General features: G+C 32.3%; 1 protein-coding gene across 2 annotated transcripts in view; it reads left to right on the forward strand.

Annotated features, from left to right (window-relative positions):
• bbox1 (butyrobetaine (gamma), 2-oxoglutarate dioxygenase (gamma-butyrobetaine hydroxylase) 1) overlaps positions 1 to 21650 on the forward strand; it is a 46576-nt gene that overhangs the window by 18995 nt on the left and 5931 nt on the right. For both annotated transcript variants that reach the window (XM_028442991.1, XM_028442992.1), the window contains exons 4-7: positions 7111 to 7309; positions 7505 to 7610; positions 9078 to 9274; positions 10330 to 10496. In XM_028442991.1, coding sequence (XP_028298792.1) covers positions 7111 to 7309; positions 7505 to 7610; positions 9078 to 9274; positions 10330 to 10496 — 669 coding nt within the window. The remainder of the gene's footprint in view (positions 1 to 7110; positions 7310 to 7504; positions 7611 to 9077; positions 9275 to 10329; positions 10497 to 21650) is intronic.

Raw genomic sequence — 21650 nt, forward strand, 5'->3', positions numbered from 1 at the left:
TAACAAAGAAGCTAGCCATCAGCTACTGTATCTAGCTAGGTTATTGAAGCTGAAACTAGCAGTGTTGTCAGAATTGCTGGTTATGATGATCATGTTTGATAGTTGACATAAGCTGGGAGACAGTTAATGTGAGTATATAAGAACTTACCTCAAACAAAGTGTCTCAATGCAACAAGAATTTTTCCAGTGACACGTGCATGTGGAAATGTAATCATTAGAGAGAGCGCATGTTCACACATCACTTGGATGTGGGGTATGCGTTCTTGAATTACGGCAACTTGGCTTATTTTCTTTTTCATCCTTTATAAATCCAGTAGAAGTGAACCTTTGCTCTCCACAGTCACAGAACTACATGGTTCGTAGTGTGTGGAGCAGCAACTTTGGCTCTAGCCCAGTTTGGTGCTGGTTTGTTGCTGTGCTACTTTGGTTCGTCTGTTGTCGCTCCTTGAGGGGAGAATATTATCGTGATTTGTTTTGTCTAGAGTTATTTTAGTTCAAAGATGGCTTTGGGATATAGCGTTAATACTTTGTTCATTGTTTGCCAGTATTTTGCACCATCACTTCAGTAACATATATCTTTGCTTTGTGATTTTGGGGATTTGGGCCACTTAACACTTTGATGAAGCACTGATTTATTTAGTTCCCGGATGTTTCGCTTGTGTGCATTAATTAGGCACACTTTGTTTTGGTTTAGTTCTGTGTTATGTTGTGCTCAAGTTTTGTGTCCTTTCACTCACCCTTTGTTTTGTTTTTCAGGTAAGTTCAGCACTGATTAAGCCAAGATGTGATCTTTAACTTTCTCTGCTGTCTGCCCAGGATCAGTACACGTGTATCAGTACAGTAGGAGATCATTAATGTACATACTGAATAAGATTCAGAGCCCTGTGGAACTCCAGTTGATAATTGAAGAGAATTAGAGCTATGACCCTACCAATCCCTCCAATTTAAATCACACCTCAACGTCCGTCCCCCCATGATGCTGTTTGCAGGGGGGTGGCGCTCGCTGTTCCGATTGGGGGTTGGGGTCGGTGCAGAGGTCCTTGGCGCTTTCTTGGGTGTGTATGTGGGGGCGGTGACTGCCTCTCGGCTAGGGATCTTGGCAGCATCTGGGGGGCTGCTTCGACATGGGGGGTTGGCCTGGGGCTCCTTGGCCCCCACTCTTTCTGTGGGCCTGGCTGCATCTTCAGGCCTGGGGCAGCGTTTGGGTTTGCAGTAGCGGTTCTTGCACATACATTGGTCTACGATGCTCTGGCCTTGGGATGTGGGATAAAACTCATACTGGGCTTAACCTTAGACACATTGATCCCAAATACCAGTTTTAGGTATTACCACTCACTCCTTCCTTCTGTCCACAGCCACCACCATTATACATAAGCTTCACACTGGTCACCAGACTGGCTTGATTACATAACACAATAAGCACAATATACACAACTGTAACATCTCACTCTCACTTTAAAATAATAAACTTTTCCCAACCCTTTCCATTTCCTACCTTGAGTTTCTCCTCCCAGTTCCCTTCCCCCTCCACCCCCCCTCACCCAGGTGTAACACTGCTCTCTCTTTTTATATCCTCCCTTTAATCAAGTGTTTCTTACCCTTCCTTAGCTGGTGATGGTCACAAATATGCAATAAAATAAATTCATTTATTTAATTACAATAACAAAATGTGCATTGCTGTCTTAAAAAGATTGCACTTCATGTAGTGTTGACCTTTAAAAAAAAAAGAGCTATAACCATCATTTAAAACGAGTTGAGAATAAGAAGAAAGGCAGGATTTAATGAGGTTCAGAAATTCTATTGAGAAATGTAAATTTGTTGAGTGATTAATGGTGTCAAGTGTTTTACGTAGGTCAATGAAGACGGCGAGAAGGTAAGGCTGGAAAAATCAAATGAAATAAGATGAGAGACTGTGTCTCAGGGGTAGAGGAGGTGTCCACTGATGCAGAGGTTGGGTTGGTTTAGATCAGGGGCTGTCAAACTCATTTTAGTTCAGGGGCTGAATACGAAACAGTTTGATCTTAAGTGATCACCGATTTTAGGTGGAGAAAAAATAAACAATTTTAATAACATCGGTCCTAGTTTTCAATATCAGATCAATTCACTTAAAATAATTATTGATTTTACTACCTATTTTTGTGTAATTTAGAGTAAATTTGTGGAATTGTTTGAGAGAAATTGTAAAATTGAGCGTTGTTTCCACAAAATGACTGCATTCATGTGATATAAACAAAGGATAAAATAAAGCCCCTAAAAAATGTGGTTTCATTAAATTAGTGAATTTGAGATTTCTACAACTGATATATTTATTGATTTATACAGTCATTCCTGTTTTCTTCCTTCCATTGTGAGTGAATAGAAACTCTACGGTTCAGGCTTTTCTGTTTCACTTGTTGAGTAAAAACTCTGTGATTTCTTTCCTTTTCGGACGTGCTGCTGTAATAATCCTATGAATGCTTCGTTCTCTTTGTTCATGTTGGAAAAACCTGGTAACGTCTGAGGACGTGTTTGTTCTCTGAGCCAAAGCAGCAGCAGCAGATGTTTCACTCTATGTCTACTATGTCTACATCTGTGTCTACTACTATGTCTACATCTGCTTTAAATCCAGCCTCATGTCTGGGTTTGTGGGCTTACACAACACACCGTGGAAAGAACACGTGCACTCACACATGACTCTGTGCCATGTTTTCAACGTGGGAGGAATCTGAGGAATCTGTAAACCAGTGACCCCAACTGGAATCAGATCCTTCATGTCATAAAACAATGGAACAGCTTTAATCTGAAATAGAACTAAACCAAAATATGTAGCAGGTAATGGGTGGATTCATCCAATTTTTCACTCTTCTCCATCACATTTCAATGCATTTTGTGCACATTTTTTCCTACTTTCAACACATGTTCAGCACTTATAAACCCTTTCCATCACTTTTCCACCTGATGTCACATATGTTGACCCATTATTGTCACTTTTACCTCTTTTCACCATATTTCATGCTTATTTTTGATAATTTAACCACATTCACTATTTGTAATGCCCATTTTTTGCCACTCTAATTTGCAACTTATAACCAGTTTCTATGGCCCCGTTACAACACCTTTTGCACCATTTTTGGTCACTTTGAACCCATTTTATTTCTGATTAAAACAAGGATTTCCATCTTTAAGATGACTATAATAATAATAAACTTCCTGGATAACAGTGGATACTATTCAGATGAATAAACAAATGTGGCTTTTAAATATTCATAGAAGAAGACACCATTGTTTATTAGCCAGCTTTTAGGTTGTGAAAAACTGAGAAGCAGACGACGAGAAACAAAACAGAGATATTCATCAAATTTTAATCACGCCACATGTTGGGAATCACTGCGTCTGTCTGTTCTCCCTCTAGGAGCCTCAGAGCACTGAGGAACTCTTCTATTATTGTTCTAATCCCTCAGCCAAAGCACATGTACTCATTGTGTAATGTTTACAACCATAAACTCTCACCAGTCTGACCTTTGTCTGACCTTAATCCAATAAAATGAGATGGTATCAGAGGTCGTTAAACGAGGTTAAAGAAAGTCAGACCAAACCAAACACTAGCATGTTAGCATAGAATGTGAGTTTAAGTTGTTAATGTCAGTGTTTGAGATCTTTAATCCCATCAGGGCTTGGTTATATTTGGGTTAAATCTGAATATCTGTCAGGACTAATGGTTCTAATAGATCTAATTGTTCTAATAAATGTAATGGTTCTAATTGTTCCAAAGGCTTTAATGGTTCTAGTTGTTCTGATGGTTTTAATGGTTCTAATGGATCTAATGGTTCTAATTGATCTAATGGTTTGAATGGTTCTAATGGATTTAATAATTCTAATTGATCTAATGTGTCTGATGGTTATAATGGGAATGACTGGTTCCAGTGGTTGTAATGGATCTAATGGTTCTAATTAATCTAATGGTTCTATTTGTTCTGATGGTTCTAATGGTTTGAATGGCTCGAATGGTTCTAACACTTCTAATGGTTCTAAAGAATAGATCTGCTCTTGTCCTCTGTCACAGACCTATACAGGATAGATCTAATCCTGTAGGTAAATAAGGACTTCTTTGATTCTCGTTCAGCTTTTTTGTGTATTGAACTTAGTTTTAATCTTACTTTAAAGAACAGTTTGTTTCTCTGTGACGTTTTTAAACGTCTGATAAATGAAGGATGTGTGTGTGGTGCACAGAGCGAGCCTCTAAAATCTAAAATACACTTTCTAATTTCATACATTGTGTTACTGCCACTAGAAACTATGCAAATCCAGCGCTGGGTGGACCAGTAACACCAGTAAGACCAGTTTAACCTTAGAGACATCAGTGTACAAAGCTGGCTCTGTTTGTGTCACACAAACACTGACGTGATGATAGCTGAACATGGAAGACTCACTAAACTATGAAACTTTAAACTGTTTAATTAAACTAATGTTAGCATAAAAAGATGAATTACCAACAGCCTGTGATTGGCTAATGATGAACAAGATGACGACAAAAGCAGACAAAAATAAACAAAATTAGATAAATAAAATTAAATCACGACAAAAATAACACAAAAATAAAACAGCGAAAACTCACCAAAACAACAACAAACACAAAACAACAACAAAAACACACAAAGGGCCTATACTATGAAGCTCCTATCGCGCTAACGTCTTACGGACATAAATCACCATGGTAACTTAGGCTGAACGGCTCTGGTTTCACAGGAAGAAACTTAATTTTCAAACGTGACCTTTGTTCCACTTTCTGCTTCTCTGTCCATTTTACCTCTACACAAGTTTAACAAGCAGTGAGTGTTTGACCTCAGGGACGGAGACGCTGTTCTCTGCTGGTTCCCATATTTAGTCACAAAGAGGAATCATCTGATCAACAATATTGGAAATCAATAAAGAAACATTCCTACACAGTAAAACATAGTAATTATTACTAAACTTTACCAAAGAGTTCAGCGAACTAAAGTTACCTCTACTCACTTCTTTAAACCAGATGTGGCCCTTTGGCTAAGTTTGTGCGGCCCACAAAAGTAAACACACAAAATGTTAACAAAAAAAAAAAAAAAGTGAACAAAAATACACAAAATAGTAGTAAAGTACACAAATCAACAACAAAAGCACAAAAATAACACTATATATACAAAATGACTATTGGTGACATTTTGTATATTTTTGCTGTTTTGTGTATTTCTCAATTTTTTTTGTGTGTATTTTTTGTTGTTCAAAGAGACAACATAAACACACAGATCACATGTTTGTGGCCCCGCCCCCCCGTGATAAAATATTCAAAGCACTGGTAACATATTCCTGAATGTAGAAAACAAAGTATTACTTCATTTAAAACTGTTTCATCCAAAGTGCTTTTTATCATTATCGTAGGAATTGTGATTATTTTTCTGCAACTGCTTTGTCGTGGAACATCTCCTATAGGCTATTAATGTAGCACGAATGAAACATATGTCATCTCATATGTCAAGGATGTGCAGTCAACCTTTTTTGGAGCCAAAATGTCAAGGTCAAGATCAAGGTCGCATTAAGTGTCCAAAAACAAAAATGTCCATATCTCTGTGAATATCTATTGTACAAGTTTGATGCTTACATTTATGAAAAGCTCATCTCATGATGTCACAAAAAAAAAATTCTCTGTAACTTGACCACAAATTGAGATTCAGTGCTCAGACTGGTACCATTGAACAACTTTTCCTTTCAATGTGTGACCTTGACTTTTGCCCAAGGTCATATTTAAGGTTAATGTTCTGTTTTTCCTGCATTATTACATTACTCAACAACAAAATACACACAATAAGTTGTCTTTCACATGAACAATTCTGTCTGCCAATTTTCAATTGCCAAATATGTATTTGCCTTTAGAATACAGGTCTTGCTTAGTTTAATTTTGTATTTCTGTATTTTATGCTTTATTTATTGGTAAACAACAATAAAAACATCCCTGAGAAAGATATTTTAGACTGTGTGATGCTCCCAGCTTTGTGAGAAGCTAGGCCTTCTCTTCCAACATCAGTGCCTGACCAACGTCAATGCAAACAGTTGTTAGGAGTGAGTGATGACAGACACAGGGAGGAGCTACAAACACCCTCCTCCTCCTCTTAATGTGTTCACCAGCTGTTTGTGTGACTGTGAGCAGACACATGGAAAACAGCACGACTTTCCACTGTGTGTGTGTGTGTGTGTGTGTGTGTGTGTGTGTGTGTGTGTGTGTGTGTGTGTGTGTGTGTGTGTGTGTGTGTGTGTGTGTGTGTGTGTGTGTGTGTGTGTGTGTGTGTGTGTGTGTGTGTGTGTGTGTGATCTGAGGATCACATTCTGAGCATTAACACACGTTTGTTGTCTTTTTATGTGGTTTTGTGAGTTTTTAGTTATTTCATGTGTTTTTAGAGTCATTTTGTTCAATTGTTTTGTGTCTTTTGAGTGTCGGTTTGTGGTTGTTTTGTGTGTCTGTTGGCATTTAGTGTTTTATGAAGCTTTTTGTGTATTTTTTTTTTAAAATTATTATTATTGTGTGTCCTTGTCATTACTTTCTGTATTTTTTTTATCTAATTTTCTGAATTTTTGTATTATTTTTCTGTCCTTTTGGGAATTTTTCTTGTAATTTTTGTGTTTTGTTATTATTATGTGTGTCCTTGTCATCAGTTTGTGTATTTTTTTGTCATTTTTTGAATTTTTGTTGTATTTTTCTGTCTTTTTTGTTCACATTTTGTGCCAGTTTGTGGTTGTTTTGTGTACATGTTTTGTTTATTTTTGGAATCCTTTTGTGTGTCTTTGGAGTCATTTTGTAAATGTGTTGTTAAGTTGTGTTTGTAGTCATTTTGTCTGTTTGTGGTTATTTTGTGTGCCTGTTGGCATTTTGTGTTTTATGAAGCTTTTTGTGTGTTTTTTGTTACTTTTTTGTTGACGATTTGTGCATTATTTTATGGTTTTGTGTGTTTCTGGAGTATTTTTATGTTAATTCCAACTTCTTGAATTGCACCTTTTGGGGAATTTGTTTTGGGGCCGCACTAAGTTGGACTGAGGGCCTCCTGTGTCCCCCGAGCCTCCAGTTGCACAAAGCTGAACACTTCCTGGTGCTTCTCCTGCTTTCAGAGCGTTATCTCTGGGGCTCCACGCTGAACATTCCCACCATGGGCTTCCAGGAGGTGCTGCAGGATGATGAAGCAGCGCTCAGCTGGCTGCTGGCCCTGCGCCGCGTGGGGATGGTCCACCTGAAGGGGACGCCCACAGAGCGTGGACAGCTGGCTAAACTGGGCGACAGGATTGGGTTCTTGCGCATGACACATTACGGGTAATGCCCTCATTTTTATTTGTTGGCTTTTATTATCAGTCAGAGCCAAATATAGGTGCATTACTTCCACCTAGTGGTCTGTATTGACACTGCACCAACAGATTAAAGAGTAACTAAACCCATGCTTTCTGCTGATCTGCCACTAGGAGAGAAATTCAATCACAGGATGTTTAACAAGGGCTTTTCTGCCCTCAGTCTTACCTTCCAGGTTCAGGACAAACCCATGGCCAACAACCTCGCTTACACAGCAGGACGACTCAGCGCCCACACAGACCTGCCCGTCCTTCAATACACCCCCGGAGTGAGTGGAGTCACTGCTACACTAAACATTATATAGACTGAGAGAAAAAGAACAAAATATATTATTTAGAGCAATGGGTTTTCCACCTTGTAGTTGCGAGACACTGGGAGGGGTCGCCAGATGCCTTCAAGAAACTAAGAATATTTTTATAGCAATTTGAGCCTATTGTTACTTATTTTTATCCTTTTTTCTGCAACTACACCAAACTTTCCATATTTTAAGCTATTTTCATCACTTTTTCTTGCCATATTTTTGCTCCTTGTAATGTATTTTTGCTACATTGCTTTCATTTCTGACACTTTTCCATCACATTTCAGTGTCTTTTCTGCACATTATTTCCACTTTCAAGTCATTTTCAGCACTTATAAACCCTTTCCACCACTTTTCCACCTAATGCCAGATATGTTGACCCATTATTGTCACTTTAAACCTCTTTTAGTCTTATTTCATGCTTATTTTTGCTAATCTAACCACATTCACCATTTGTCATGCCCATTATTTGCCAGTTTGAACTAATTGTTCCAATATTGACATTTTGAACCCTCATTATTTTATATTTGGGGTGTTGAGAACCAATGATCTAGACTGAGAGAAAGACAAAATACATCATATAGACTGAGAGGGGAAAGAAAAGGGAAAAATTGAAAATGTACACGGAGGAAAAAAATAGAAAAAAGGACAAAAAAGGAACAAACAAATATATATATATATATATATATATATATATATATATATATACAACGAGAAAAAGAATACACAACAAGAAAAAAGAAAAAATAGAGAAAATACACATTTTGTTCTGTATGTCATCTTACACACACTTTGCATCGCACGGACGAACAACAACAACTACTTCCCAGACATGAGGCCTCAATTTCCCATAATGCATCATTATTTAACGTGGCACCAAGCTCGCAATGAACCAGATGCCTTAAGAAAAATATAATAATATAATTTATATATGAATACAGTATTTATTGCACTGACCTGTATCAGTAAAGACTTAATATTTCATCAGAAAACATCTCTGAAGGATGAAAATGTGTGATTTATTACATTGGAGTCGTTAGCATCAGCTAGCATGTAGCTCGTAGGAAGACTACAAAGTCAAACTTCACTGAATGCAAATTACTTTAAAATGAATACTTTTTCAAACATAAATGATGCAGCTGCGACTCACGTTAGGATCCTGACCTGCATGTTGAGAAGCATCATTGGGGTTAATGGCCGTTACTTTTCCAGAATAATAATTACAGATCATTTATGCTTCAGTCATTTGGAGGCTAACGCTAACAAAGCAGGAAATAGATACGTTTTATTTTCTTTCCCTGTTGCCATAGCGACTAAACCTGAGCCCTATCTGTGCAGAGTAACAAAGTCTGTTTTTATCAATTAATCATTTAGAAAATGGTCTGATTTCTATTTTTTCAGTCTTAGACAATCTTCTTTGATTGCGCCTGATTCCAGATTCAGCTCCTGCACTGCATCATCCAGGCAGCAGAGGGCGGTGTGAGTGAGATGGTGGACGGGTTCCACGCCGCCGAGGTGCTGCGGCAAGAAGACGGCGAGGCCTTCAGGATCCTCAGCTCACTGTTGGTGGACTTCAATGATGTCGGCACCGATTACTGCGACTTCTTCATGCACAACAAGAAACACACCATCGAGTGGGTGGAGCCTATTGTTGGATTTAGTCTGATCAAATATTAGAGTTGACTTTAGTTCAGGGGTTCTCAACCAGATGCCTTCAAGAAACTAAGAATGTGTTTTGAACAAATTCAGCCAATTTTTGCTTATTTTTACCCTATTTCTGCAACTTCACCAAACTTTCAATATTTTAACCTATTTTCTTGCCATATTTTTGCTCCTTTTAATGCATTTTTGCTACATTACTCCCATTTCTGACACTTCTCCATCACATTTCAATGCCTTTTATGCTTATTTTTTCCACAGTTTCGACACTTAGAAACCCTTTCCAACCAAATATTGCATATGTTGACCTTTATCCTCTTTTCACAATATTTTATTCTTATTTTTGCCAATTTAACCACATTCACCATTTGTCATGTCCATTATTTGCCAGTTTAAAATAATTGTTTCAATATTGACACTTTGAACCCCTTTTTTTAGCACTTTTTCTGTCCGTTTTTGCCCACTCTAATTTGCAATTTTTAACCAATTTCTGTGGTTTTTAAAATTCCATTTCATCACTTTTTTTTTTTTTTCTTTACCAATTTTTGTCACTTTTAAGCGATTTTATTTCTGATTAAAGCAATGATTTACATCTTTAGGAGAACGATATAATATAGCCCCAATAATGCTAAACTTCCTGGATAACAGTGGATATTATTCAGATCCATAAATGAATGGATTATCAGGGATTTAATAAAAAAAACCCATCAGAGGATACTGAGGTTAATCTGAACAGTCACACTGCCATCTGCTGGTCAGAGACAATACAGCAACAATTTAAAATGATTAAACTTGTTGATTTAATTCATATTAATATGGATTGTTGAATTTTAAAGCCAGGTTAGTTCAGAAAATGGTTATTTTATTCCTTAATGAAGCAATTTCTATGATTTATAAATGGAAAAGTATCTACGAATCTATATTTTTATGTTATATATTCACCCACAAACATCTGGATTTAATACGACATGTTTATAATGAACTAATGCTCCAGGATTCATTATTAGTTGTTTGTTAACTTTGTGTCCAGGCTGGACAATGAAGGTCAGGTGATCAGAGTGCATCTGAACAACGCCACCAGAGACTCAGTCCTGGACCTTCCTCTTCATCAGGTTCAGCCTTTCTACAGTGCTCTGAGGACCTTCACCGACATCCTGAACCGACCGGAGAACGTGCTGACTTACACCATGGAGCCAGGTCAGTGAACGCACCACTGAAACCATAAAGTCAATGAACGCACCATTAAAACTGGAAAAACCTTTCAGTGCCAAGGCATAAGATGGAAACTTTTTTTTTTCTGAGAAAAAGCTATCATAGGACCCTAAAAACTAGTTTAAATATGATGAGCACACTTAAACTGGGCTACTAAAGCCTTACCTCTGTTTTGAGGTGTTTGAAATTTTTTCGCCCATTTTTATGCCTAACCCGGGGTTTCCACTGGATACGTCTCTGCTGCACCACGGCACCGATCCGGTATTTCATCGCTGTCCGCCGTCCGATAATTCACACCGGTTGCGTTTGGAGTGCGCCGCGGTGCGCTCCGGTTGAACGAGTGTGACGTCACGAGACAGAGCAGTTCTCACGATATTTATATAATTGCGCAAGAATGCGGTTAAATGTTTGTGTTATAAACACAACAATAAACAGATAAACAGGTCAATGTTCCTAACAAAGGAGAACAAAAAGGTTGGACTCTCTGGATTTTTGAAAAAATATGCCATACTACAGCCTTAGTTTTGATTTTGGGTGATTTTTGTTTTTTGTCATTTTTTGTGCCTTACTGCTTTCATTAGCCCTGTTTAAGTATGTGCATTATATCTGCAGTAGTTTTTAGGGTCTAATGATGGTCCTAACTCAAAAAAAAATTTTCTTGAAATTTTTGAAAAATATGCCTTTTTATAGCCTTACTTTTGATTTTGGGTAATTTTATTTTTTTGTCATTTTTTGTCCCGTACTATATTCTTAGCCCTGTTTAAGTATGTCAATTATATTTGTAGTAGTTTTTAGGGTCTAATGATGGTCCTAACTCAAATTTTTTTTTTTTCTAATTTTTGAAAAATATGCCTTGTTATAGCCTTACTTTTGATTTTGGGTGATTTTAGTTTTTTGTCATTTTTTGCACCTTACTGCTTTCTTAGCCCTGTTTAAGTATGTGCATTATATTTGTAGTAGTTTTTAGGGTCTAATGATGGTCCTAACTCAATTTTTTTTTTTTTTTTGAAATTTTTGAAAAAATATGCCTTGTTATAGCCTTACTTTTGATTTTGGGTGATTTTAGTTTTTGTCATTTTTTGTGCCTTACTGCTTTCTTTGCCCTGTTTAAGTATGTGCATTATATTTTTAGTAGTTTTTAGGGTCTAATGATGGTCCTAACTCAATTTTTTTTTTTTTTGAAATTTTTGAAAAAATATGCCTTGTTATAGCCTTACTTTTGATTTTGGGTGATTTTAGTTTTTTGTCATTTTTTGCACCTTACTGCTTTCTTAGCCCTGTTTAAGTATGTGCATTATATTTGTATTAGTTTTTAGGGTCTAATGATGGTCCTAACTCAAATTTTTTTTTTTTTTAAATTTTTGAAAAAATATGCCTTGTTATAGCCTTACTTTTGATTTTGGGTGATTTTAGTTTTTTGTCATTTTTTGTCCCTTACTATATTCTTAGCCCTGTTTAAGTATGTGCATTATATTTGCAGTAGTTTTTAGGGTCTAATGATTGTCCTAACTCAAATTTTTTTTTTTTTTTTTTTTGAAATTTTTGAAAAAATATGCCTTGTTATAACCTTACTTTTGATTTTGGGTGATTTTTGTTTTTTGTCATTTTTTGTGGCTTATTGCTTTCTTTGACCTGTTTAAGTATGTGCATTATATTTGTATTAGTTTTTAGGGTCTAATGATGGTCCTAACTCAAAATTATTTTTTTTTTGAAATTTTAGAAAAAATATGCCTTGTTATAGCCTTACTTTTGATTTTGGGTGATTTTAGTTTTTGTCATTTCTCGTGCCTTACTATATTTTTAGCCCTGTTTAAGTATGTGCATTATATTTGCAGTAGTTTTTAGGGTCTAATAATGGTCCTAACTCAATTTTTTTTTTTTTTTTTTTGAAATTTTTGAAAAAAATATGCCTTGTTATAGCCTTACTTTTGATTTTGGGTGATTTTAGTTTTTTGTCATTTTTTGCACCTTACTGCTTTCTTAGCCCTGTTTAAGTATGTACATTATATTTGCAGTAGTTTTTAGGGTCTAATGATTGTCCTAACTCAAAATTTTTTTTTTTTTTTTTTTTGAATTTTTTGAAAAAATATGCCTTGTTATAACCTTACTTTTGATTTTGGGTGATTTTTGTTTTTTGTCATTTTTTGTGCCTTATTGCTTTCTTTGCCCTGTTTAAGAATGTGTATTATATTTGTAGTAGTTTTTAGGGTCGAATGATGGTCCTAACTCAATTTTTTTTTTTCTTTTGAAATTTTTGAAAAAATATGCCTTGTTATAGCCTTACTTTTGATTTTGGGTGAATTTAGTTTTTGTCATTTTTTGTCACTTACTATATTCTTAGCCCTGTTTAAGTATGTGCATTATATTTGCAGTAGTTTTTAGGGTCTAATGATGGTCCTAACTCAAAATTATTTTTTTTTTGAAATTTTTGAAAAAATATGCCTTGTTATAGCCTTAATTTTGATTTTGGGTGATTTTAGTTTTTGTCATTTTTTGTGCCTTACTATATTCTTAGCCCTGTTTAAGTATGTGCATTATATTTGCAGTATTTTTAGGGTCTAATGATGTTCCTAAATCAATTTTTTTTTTTTTTTTTTTGAAATTTTTGAAAAAACATGCCTTGTTATAGCCTTACTTTTGATTTTGGGTGATTTTAGTTTTTTGTCATTTTTTGCACCTTACTGCTTTCTTAGCCCTGTTTAAGTATGTGCATTATATTTGTATTAGTTTTTAGGGTCTAATGATGGTCCTAACTCAAAATTATTATTTTTTTGAAATTTTTGAAAAAATATGCCTTGTTATAGCCTTACTTTTGATTTTGGGTGATTTTAGTTTTTTGTCATTTTTTGTCCCTTACTATATTCTTAGCCCTGTTTAAGTATGTGCATTATATTTGCAGTAGTTTTTAGGGTCTAATGATGTTCCTAACTCAATTTTTTTTTTTTTTTTTTTTAAATTTAAAAAAAAATATGCCTTGTTATAGCCTTAATTTTGATTTTGGGTGATTTTAGTTTTTTGTCATTTTTTGCACCTTACTGCTTTCTTAGCCCTGTTTAAGTATGTGCATTATATTTGTATTAGTTTTTAGGGTCTAATGATGGTCCTAACTCAAAATTATTATTTTTTTGAAATTTTTGAAAAAATATGCCTTGTTATAGCCTTACTTTTGATTTTGGGTGATTTTAGTTTTTTGTCATTTTTTTGTCCCTTACTATATTCTTAGCCCTGTTTAAGTATGTGCATTATATTTGCAGTAGTTTTTAGGGTCTAATGATGTTCCTAACTCAATTTTTTTTTTTTTTTTTTTTAAATTTAAAAAAAAATATGCCTTGTTATAGCCTTAATTTTGATTTTGGGTGATTTTAGTTTTTTGTCATTTTTTGTGCCTTACTGCTTTCTTAACCCTCTTTAACTGTGTGCATTATATTTGCAGTATTTTTAGGGTCTAATGATGTTCCTAACTCAATTTTTTTTTTTTTTTTGAAATTTTTGAAAAAATATGCCTTGTTATAGCCTTACTTTTGATTTTGGGTGATTTTAGTTTTTTGTCATTTTTTGCACCTTACTGCTTTCTTAGCCCTGTTTTAGTATGTACATTATATTTGTAGTAGTTTTTAGGGTCTAATGATGGTCCTAACTCAAAAAAGAATTTCTTGAAATTTTTGAAAAATATGCCTTGTTATAGCCTTACTTTTGATTTTGGGTGATTTTAGTTTTTGTCATTTCTTGTGCCTTACTATATTTTTAGCCCTGTTTAAGTATGTGCATTATATTTGCAGTAGTTTTTAGGGTCTAATGATGGTCCTAACTCAAATTTTTTTTTTTTTTTTTTTGAAATTTTTGAAAAAATATGCCTTGTTATAACCTTACTTTTGATTTTGGGTGATTTTTGTTTTTTGTCATTTTTTGTGCCTTATTGCTTTCTTTGACCTGTTTAAGTATGTGCATTATATTTGTATTAGTTTTTAGGGTCTAATGATGGTCCTAACTCAAAATTATTTTTTTTTTGAAATTTTAGAAAAAATATGCCATGTTATAGCCTTACTTTTGATTTTGGGTGATCTTAGTTTTTGTCATTTTTTTGTGCCTTACTATATTCTTAGCCCTGTTTAAGTATATGCATTATATTTGTAGTAGTTTTTAGGGTCTAATGATGGTCCTAAATCAAATTTTTTTTTTTTTTTAATTTTTGAAAAATCATGCGTTGTTATAGCCTTACTTTTGATTTTGGGTGATTTTAGTTTTTTGTCATTTTTTGTGCCTTACTATATTCTTAGCCCTGTTTAAGTATGTGCATTATATTTGCAGTATTTTTTAGGGTCTAATGATGTTCCTAACTCAATTTTTTTTTTTTTTTTTTTTGAAATTTTTGAAAAAATATGCCTTGTTATAGCCTTACTTTTGATTTTGGGTGATTTTAGTTTTTTGTCATTTTTTGCACCTTACTGCTTTCTTAGCCCTGTTTAAGTATGTGCATTATATTTGTATTAGTTTTTAGGGTCTAATGATGGTCCTAACTCAAAATTATTTTTTTTTTGAAATTTTAGAAAAAATATGCCATGTTATAGCCTTACTTTTGATTTTGGGTGATCTTAGTTTTTGTCATTTTTTTTTGCCTTACTATATTCTTAGCCCTGTTTAAGTATATGCATTATATTTGTAGTAGTTTTTAGGGTCTAATGATGGTCCTAAATCAAATTTTTTTTTTTTTTTAATTTTTGAAAAATCATGCGTTGTTATAGCCTTACTTTTGATTTTGGGTGATTTTAGTTTTTTGTCATTTTTTGTGCCTTACTATATTCTTAGCCCTGTTTAAGTATGTGCATTATATTTGCAGTATTTTTTAGGGTCTAATGATGTTCCTAACTCAATTTTTTTTTTTTTTTTTTTTGAAATTTTTGAAAAAATATGCCTTGTTATAGCCTTACTTTTGATTTTGGGTGATTTTAGTTTTTTGTCATTTTTTGCACCTTACTGCTTTCTTAGCCCTGTTTAAGTATGTGCATTATATTTGTATTAGTTTTTAGGGTCTAATGATGGTCCTAACTCAAAATTATTTTTTTTTTGAAATTTTAGAAAAAATATGCCATGTTATAGCCTTACTTTTGATTTTGGGTGATCTTAGTTTTTGTCATTTTTTTGTGCCTTACTATATTCTTAGCCCTGTTTAAGTATATGCATTATATTTGTAGTAGTTTTTAGGGTCTAATGATGGTCCTAAATCAAATTTTTTTTTTTTTTTAATTTTTGAAAAATCATGCGTTGTTATAGCCTTACTTTTGATTTTGGGTGATTTTAGTTTTTTGTCATTTTTTGTGCCTTACTATATTCTTAGCCCTGTTTAAGTATGTGCATTATATTTGCAGTATTTTTTAGGGTCTAATGATGTTCCTAACTCAATTTTTTTTTTTTTTTTTTTTGAAATTTTTGAAAAAATATGCCTTGTTATAGCCTTAATTTTGATTTTGGGTGATTTTTGTTTTTTGCCATTTTTTGTGCTTACTGCTTTCTTAGCCCTGTTTAAGTATGTGCATTATATTTGTAGTAGTTTTTAGGGTCTAATGATGGTCCTAACTCAATTTTTTTTTTTTTTTTTTTTTGTTGAAATTCTTGAAAAAATATGCCTTGTTATAGCCTTAATTTTGATTTTGGGTGATTTTTGTTTTTTGTCATTTTTTGTGCCTTATTGCTTTCTTTGCCCTGTTTAAGTATGTGCATTATATTTGTAGTAGTTTTTAGGGTCGAATGATGGTCCTAACTCAATTTTTTTTTTTTTGAAATTTTTGAAAAAATATGCCTTGTTATAGCCTTACTTTTGATTTTGGGTGATCTTAGTTTTTGTCATTTTTTTGTGCCTTACTATATTCTTAGCCCTGTTTAAGTATGTGCATTATATTTGCAGTATTTTTTAGGGTCTAATGATGTTCCTAACTCAATTTTTTTTTTTTTTTTTTTTGAAATTTTTGAAAAAATATGCCTTGTTATAGCCTTAATTTTGATTTTGGGTGATTTTTGTTTTTTGCCATTTTTTGTGCTTACTGCTTTCTTAGCCCTGTTTAAGTATGTGCATTATATTTGTAGTAGTTTTTAGGGTCTAATGATGGTCCTAACTCAATTTTTTTTTTTTTTTTTTTTTGTTGAAATTCTTGAAAAAATATGCCTTGTTATAGCCTTAATTTTGATTTTGGGTGATTTTTGTTTTTTGTCATTTTTTGTGCCTTATTGCTTTCTTTGCCCTGTTTAAGTATGTGCATTATATTTGTAGTAGTTTTTAGGGTCGAATGATGGTCCTAACTCAATTTTTTTTTTTTTGAAATTTTTGAAAAAATATGCCTTGTTATAGCCTTACTTTTGATTTTGGGTGATCTTAGTTTTTGTCATTTTTTTGTGCCTTACTATATTCTTAGCCCTGTTTAAGTATGTGCATTATATTTGCAGTATTTTTTAGGGTCTAATGATGGTCCTAACTCAAAAAAAAATTTTCTTGAAATTTTTTAAAAATATGCCTTGTTATAGCCTTACTTTTGATTTTGGGTGATTTTTGTTTTTTGTCATTTTTTTGTGCCTTACTGCATTCTTAGCCCTGTTTAAGTATGTGCATTATATTTGTAGTAGTTTTTAGGGTCTAATGATGGTCCTAACTCAATTTTTTTTTTTTTTTTTGAAATTTTTGAAAAAATATGCCTTGTTATAGCCTTACTTTTGATTTTGGGTGATTTTTGTTTTTTGTCATTTTTTTTTTTTTTGAATTTTTTGAAAAAATATGCCTTGTTATAGCCTTACTTTTGATTTTGGGTGATCTTAGTTTTTGTCATTTTTTTGTGCCTTACTATATTCTTAGCCCTGTTTAAGTATGTGCATTATATTTGCAGTATTTTTTAGGGTCTAATGATGGTCCTAACTCAAAAAAAAATTTTCTTGAAATTTTTTAAAAATATGCCTTGTTATAGCCTTACTTTTGATTTTGGGTGATTTTTGTTTTTTGTCATTTTTTTTTTTTTTGAAATTTTTGAAAAAATATGCCTTGTTATAGCCTTAATTTTGATTTTGGGTGATTTTTGTTTTTTGTCATTTTTTGTGCCTTATTGCTTTCTTTGCCCTGTTTAAGTATGTGCATTATATTTGTATTAGTTTTTAGGGTCTAATGATGGTCCTAACTCAATTTTTTTTTTTTTTTTTGAAATTTTTGAAAAAATATGCCTTGTTATAGCCTTACTTTTGATTTTGGGTGATCTTAGTTTTTGTCATTTTTTTGTGCCTTACTGCTTTCTTAGCCCTGTTTAAGTATGTGCATTATATTTGCAGTATTTTTTAGGGTCTAATGATGGTCCTAACTCAAAAAAAAATTTTCTTGAAATTTTTTAAAAATATGCCTTGTTATAGCCTTACTTTTGATTTTGGGTGATTTTTGTTTTTTGTCTTTTTTTTTTTTTTTGAAATTTTTGAAAAAATATGCCTTGTTATAGCCTTAATTTTGATTTTGGGTGATTTTTGTTTTTTGTCATTTTTTGTGCCTTATTGCTTTCTTTGCCCTGTTTAAGTATGTGCATTATATTTGTATTAGTTTTTAGGGTCTAATGATGGTCCTAACTCAATTTTTTTTTTTTTTTGAATTTTTTGAAAAAATATGCCTTGTTATAACCTTACTTTTGATTTTGGGTGATTTTTGTTTTTTGTCATTTTTTGTGCCTTATTGCTTTCTTTGCCCTGTTTAAGAATGTGTATTAAATTTGTAGTAGTTTTTAGGGTCGAATGATGGTCCTAACTCAATTTTTTTTTTTTTTTGAAATTTTTGAAAAATTATGCCTTGTTATAGCCTTACTTTTGATTTTGGGTGATTTTTGTTTTTTGTCATTTTTTGCGCCTTATTGCTTTCTTTGCCCTGTTTAAGTATGTACATTATATTTGCAGTAGTTTTTAGGGTCTAATGATTGTCCTAACTCAAATTTTTTTTTTTTTTTTTTTTTGAAATTTTTGAAAAAATATGCCTTGTTATAACCTTACTTTTGATTTTGGGTGATTTTTGTTTTTTGTCATTTTTTGCGCCTTATTGCTTTCTTTGCCCTGTTTAAGAATGTGTATTATATTTGTAGTAGTTTTTAGGGTCGAATGATGGTCCTAACTCAATTTTTTTTTTTTTTTGAAATTTTTGAAAAAATATGCCTTGTTATAGCCTTACTTTTGATTTTGGGTGATTTTAGTTTTTTGTCATTTTTTGTCCCTTACTATATTCTTAGCCCTGTTTAAGTATGTGCATTATATTTGCAGTATTTTTTAGGGTCTAATGATGTTCCTAACTCAATTTTTTTTTTTTTTTTTTTGAAATTTAAAAAAAAATATGCCTTGTTATAGCCTTAATTTTGATTTTGGGTGATTTTTGTTTTTTGTCATTTTTTGTGCCTTATTGCTTTCTTTGCCCTGTTTAAGTATGTGCATTATATTTGTAGTAGTTTTTAGGGTCTAATGATGGTCCTAACTCAATTTTTTTTTTTTTTTTTTTTGTTGAAATTCTTGAAAAAATATGCCTTGTTATAGCCTTAATTTTGATTTTGGGTGATTTTTGTTTTTTGTCATTTTTTGTGCCTTATTGCTTTCTTTGCCCTGTTTAAGTATGTGCATTATATTTGTAGTAGTTTTTAGGGTCGAATGATGGTCCTAACTCAATTTTTTTTTTTTTGAAATTTTTGAAAAAATATGCCTTGTTATAGCCTTACTTTTGATTTTGGGTGATCTTAGTTTTTGTCATTTTTTTGTGCCTTACTATATTCTTAGCCCTGTTTAAGTATGTGCATTATATTTGCAGTATTTTTTTAGGGTCTAATGATGGTCCTAACTCAAAAAAAAATTTTCTTGAAATTTTTTAAAAATATGCCTTGTTATAGCCTTACTTTTGATTTTGCGTGATTTTTGTTTTTTGTCATTTTTTTGTGCCTTACTGTTTTCTTAGCCCTGTTTAAGTATGTGCATTATATTTGTAGTAGTTTTTAGGGTCTAATGATGGTCCTAACTCAATTTTTTTTTTTTTTTTTGAAATTTTTTTTAAAAAAAAATACCTTGTTATAGCCTTACTTTTGATTTTGGGTGATTTTAGTTTTTTGTCATTTTTTTGTGCCTTACTATATTCTTAGCCCTGTTTAAGTATGTGCATTATATTTGCAGTATTTTTTAGGGTCTAATGATGGTCCTAACTCAAAAAAAATTTTCTTGAAATTTTTTAAAAATATGCCTTGTTATAGCCTTACTTTTGATTTTGGGTGATTTTTGTTTTTGTCATTTTTTTTTTTTTTTGAAATTTTTGAAAAAATATGCCTTGTTATAGCCTTAATTTTGATTTTGGGTGATTTTTGTTTTTTGTCATTTTTTGTGCCTTATTGCTTTCTTTGCCCTGTTTAAGTATGTGCATTATATTTGTATTAGTTTTTAGGGTCTAATGATGGTCCTAACTCAATTTTTTTTTTTTTTTGAATTTTTTGAAAAAATATGCCTTGTTATAACCTTACTTTTGATTTTGGGTGATTTTTGTTTTTTGTCATTTTTTGTGCCTTATTGCTTTCTTTGCCCTGTTTAAGAATGTGTATTAAATTTGTAGTAGTTTTTAGGGTCGAATGATGGTCCTAACTCAATTTTTTTTTTTTTTTGAAATTTTTGAAAAATTATGCCTTGTTATAGCCTTACTTTTGATTTTGGGTGATTTTAGTTTTTTGTCATTTTTTGCACCTTACTGCTTTCTTAGCCCTGTTTAAGTATGTGCATTATATTTGTATTAGTTTTTAGGGTCTAATGATGGTCCTAACTCAAAATTATTTTTTTTTTGAAATTTTTGAAAAAATATGCCTTGTTATAGCCTTACTTTTGATTTTGGGTGATTTTAGTTTTTGTCATTTTTTGTGCCTTACTATATTCTTAGCCCTGTTTAAGTATGTGCATTATATTTGCAGTATTTTTAGGGTCTAATGATGTTCCTAACTCAATTTTTTTTTTTTTTTTTGAAATTTTTGAAAAAATATGCCTTGTTATAGCCTTACTTTTGATTTTGGGTGATTTTAGTTTTTTGTCATTTTTTGCACCTTACTGCTTTCTTAGCCCTGTTTAAGTATGTACATTATATTTGCAGTAGTTTTTAGGGTCTAATGATGGTCCTAACTCAATTTTTTTTTTTTTTTTTTTGAAATTTTTGAAAAAATATGCCTTGTTATGGCCTTACTTTTGATTTTGGGTGATTTTAGTTTTTTGTCATTTTTTGCACCTTACTGCTTTCTTAGCCCTGTTTAAGTATGTACATTATATTTGCAGTAGTTTTTAGGGTCTAATGATTGTCCTAACTCAAATTTTTTTTTTTTTTTTTTTTGAAATTTTTGAAAAAATATGCCTTGTTATAACCTTACTTTTGATTTTGGGTGATTTTTGTTTTTTGTCATTTTTTGCGCCTTATTGCTTTCTTTGCCCTGTTTAAGAATGTGTATTATATTTGTAGTAGTTTTTAGGGTCGAATGATGGTCCTAACTCAATTTTTTTTTTTTTTTGAAATTTTTGAAAAAATATGCCTTGTTATAGCCTTACTTTTGATTTTGGGTGATTTTAGTTTTTTGTCATTTTTTGTCCCTTACTATATTCTTAGCCCTGTTTAAGTATGTGCATTATATTTGCAGTATTTTTTAGGGTCTAATGATGTTCCTAACTCAATTTTTTTTTTTTTTTTTTGAAATTTAAAAAAAAATATGCCTTGTTATAGCCTTAATTTTGATTTTGGGTGATTTTTGTTTTTTGTCATTTTTTGTGCCTTATTGCTTTCTTTGCCCTGTTTAAGTATGTGCATTATATTTGTATTAGTTTTTAGGGTCTAATGATGGTCCTAACTCAAAATTATTTTTTTTTTGAAATTTTTGAAAAAATATGCCTTGTTATAGCCTTACTTTTGATTTTGGGTGATTTTAGTTTTTGTCATTTTTTGTGCCTTACTGCTTTCTTTGCCCTGTTTAAGTATGTGCATTATATTTGTATTAGTTTTTAGGGTCTAATGATGGTCCTAACTCAATTTTTTTTTTTTTGAAATTTTTGAAAAAATATGCCTTGTTATAGCCTTACTTTTGATTTTGGGTGATTTTAGTTTTTTGTCCTTTTTTGTACCTTACTGCTTTC

This window comes from Gouania willdenowi, chromosome 3 (genome assembly GCF_900634775.1).
Source record: "Gouania willdenowi chromosome 3, fGouWil2.1, whole genome shotgun sequence".
In the NCBI taxonomy this organism is placed as follows: Eukaryota; Metazoa; Chordata; class Actinopteri; order Blenniiformes; family Gobiesocidae; genus Gouania; species Gouania willdenowi.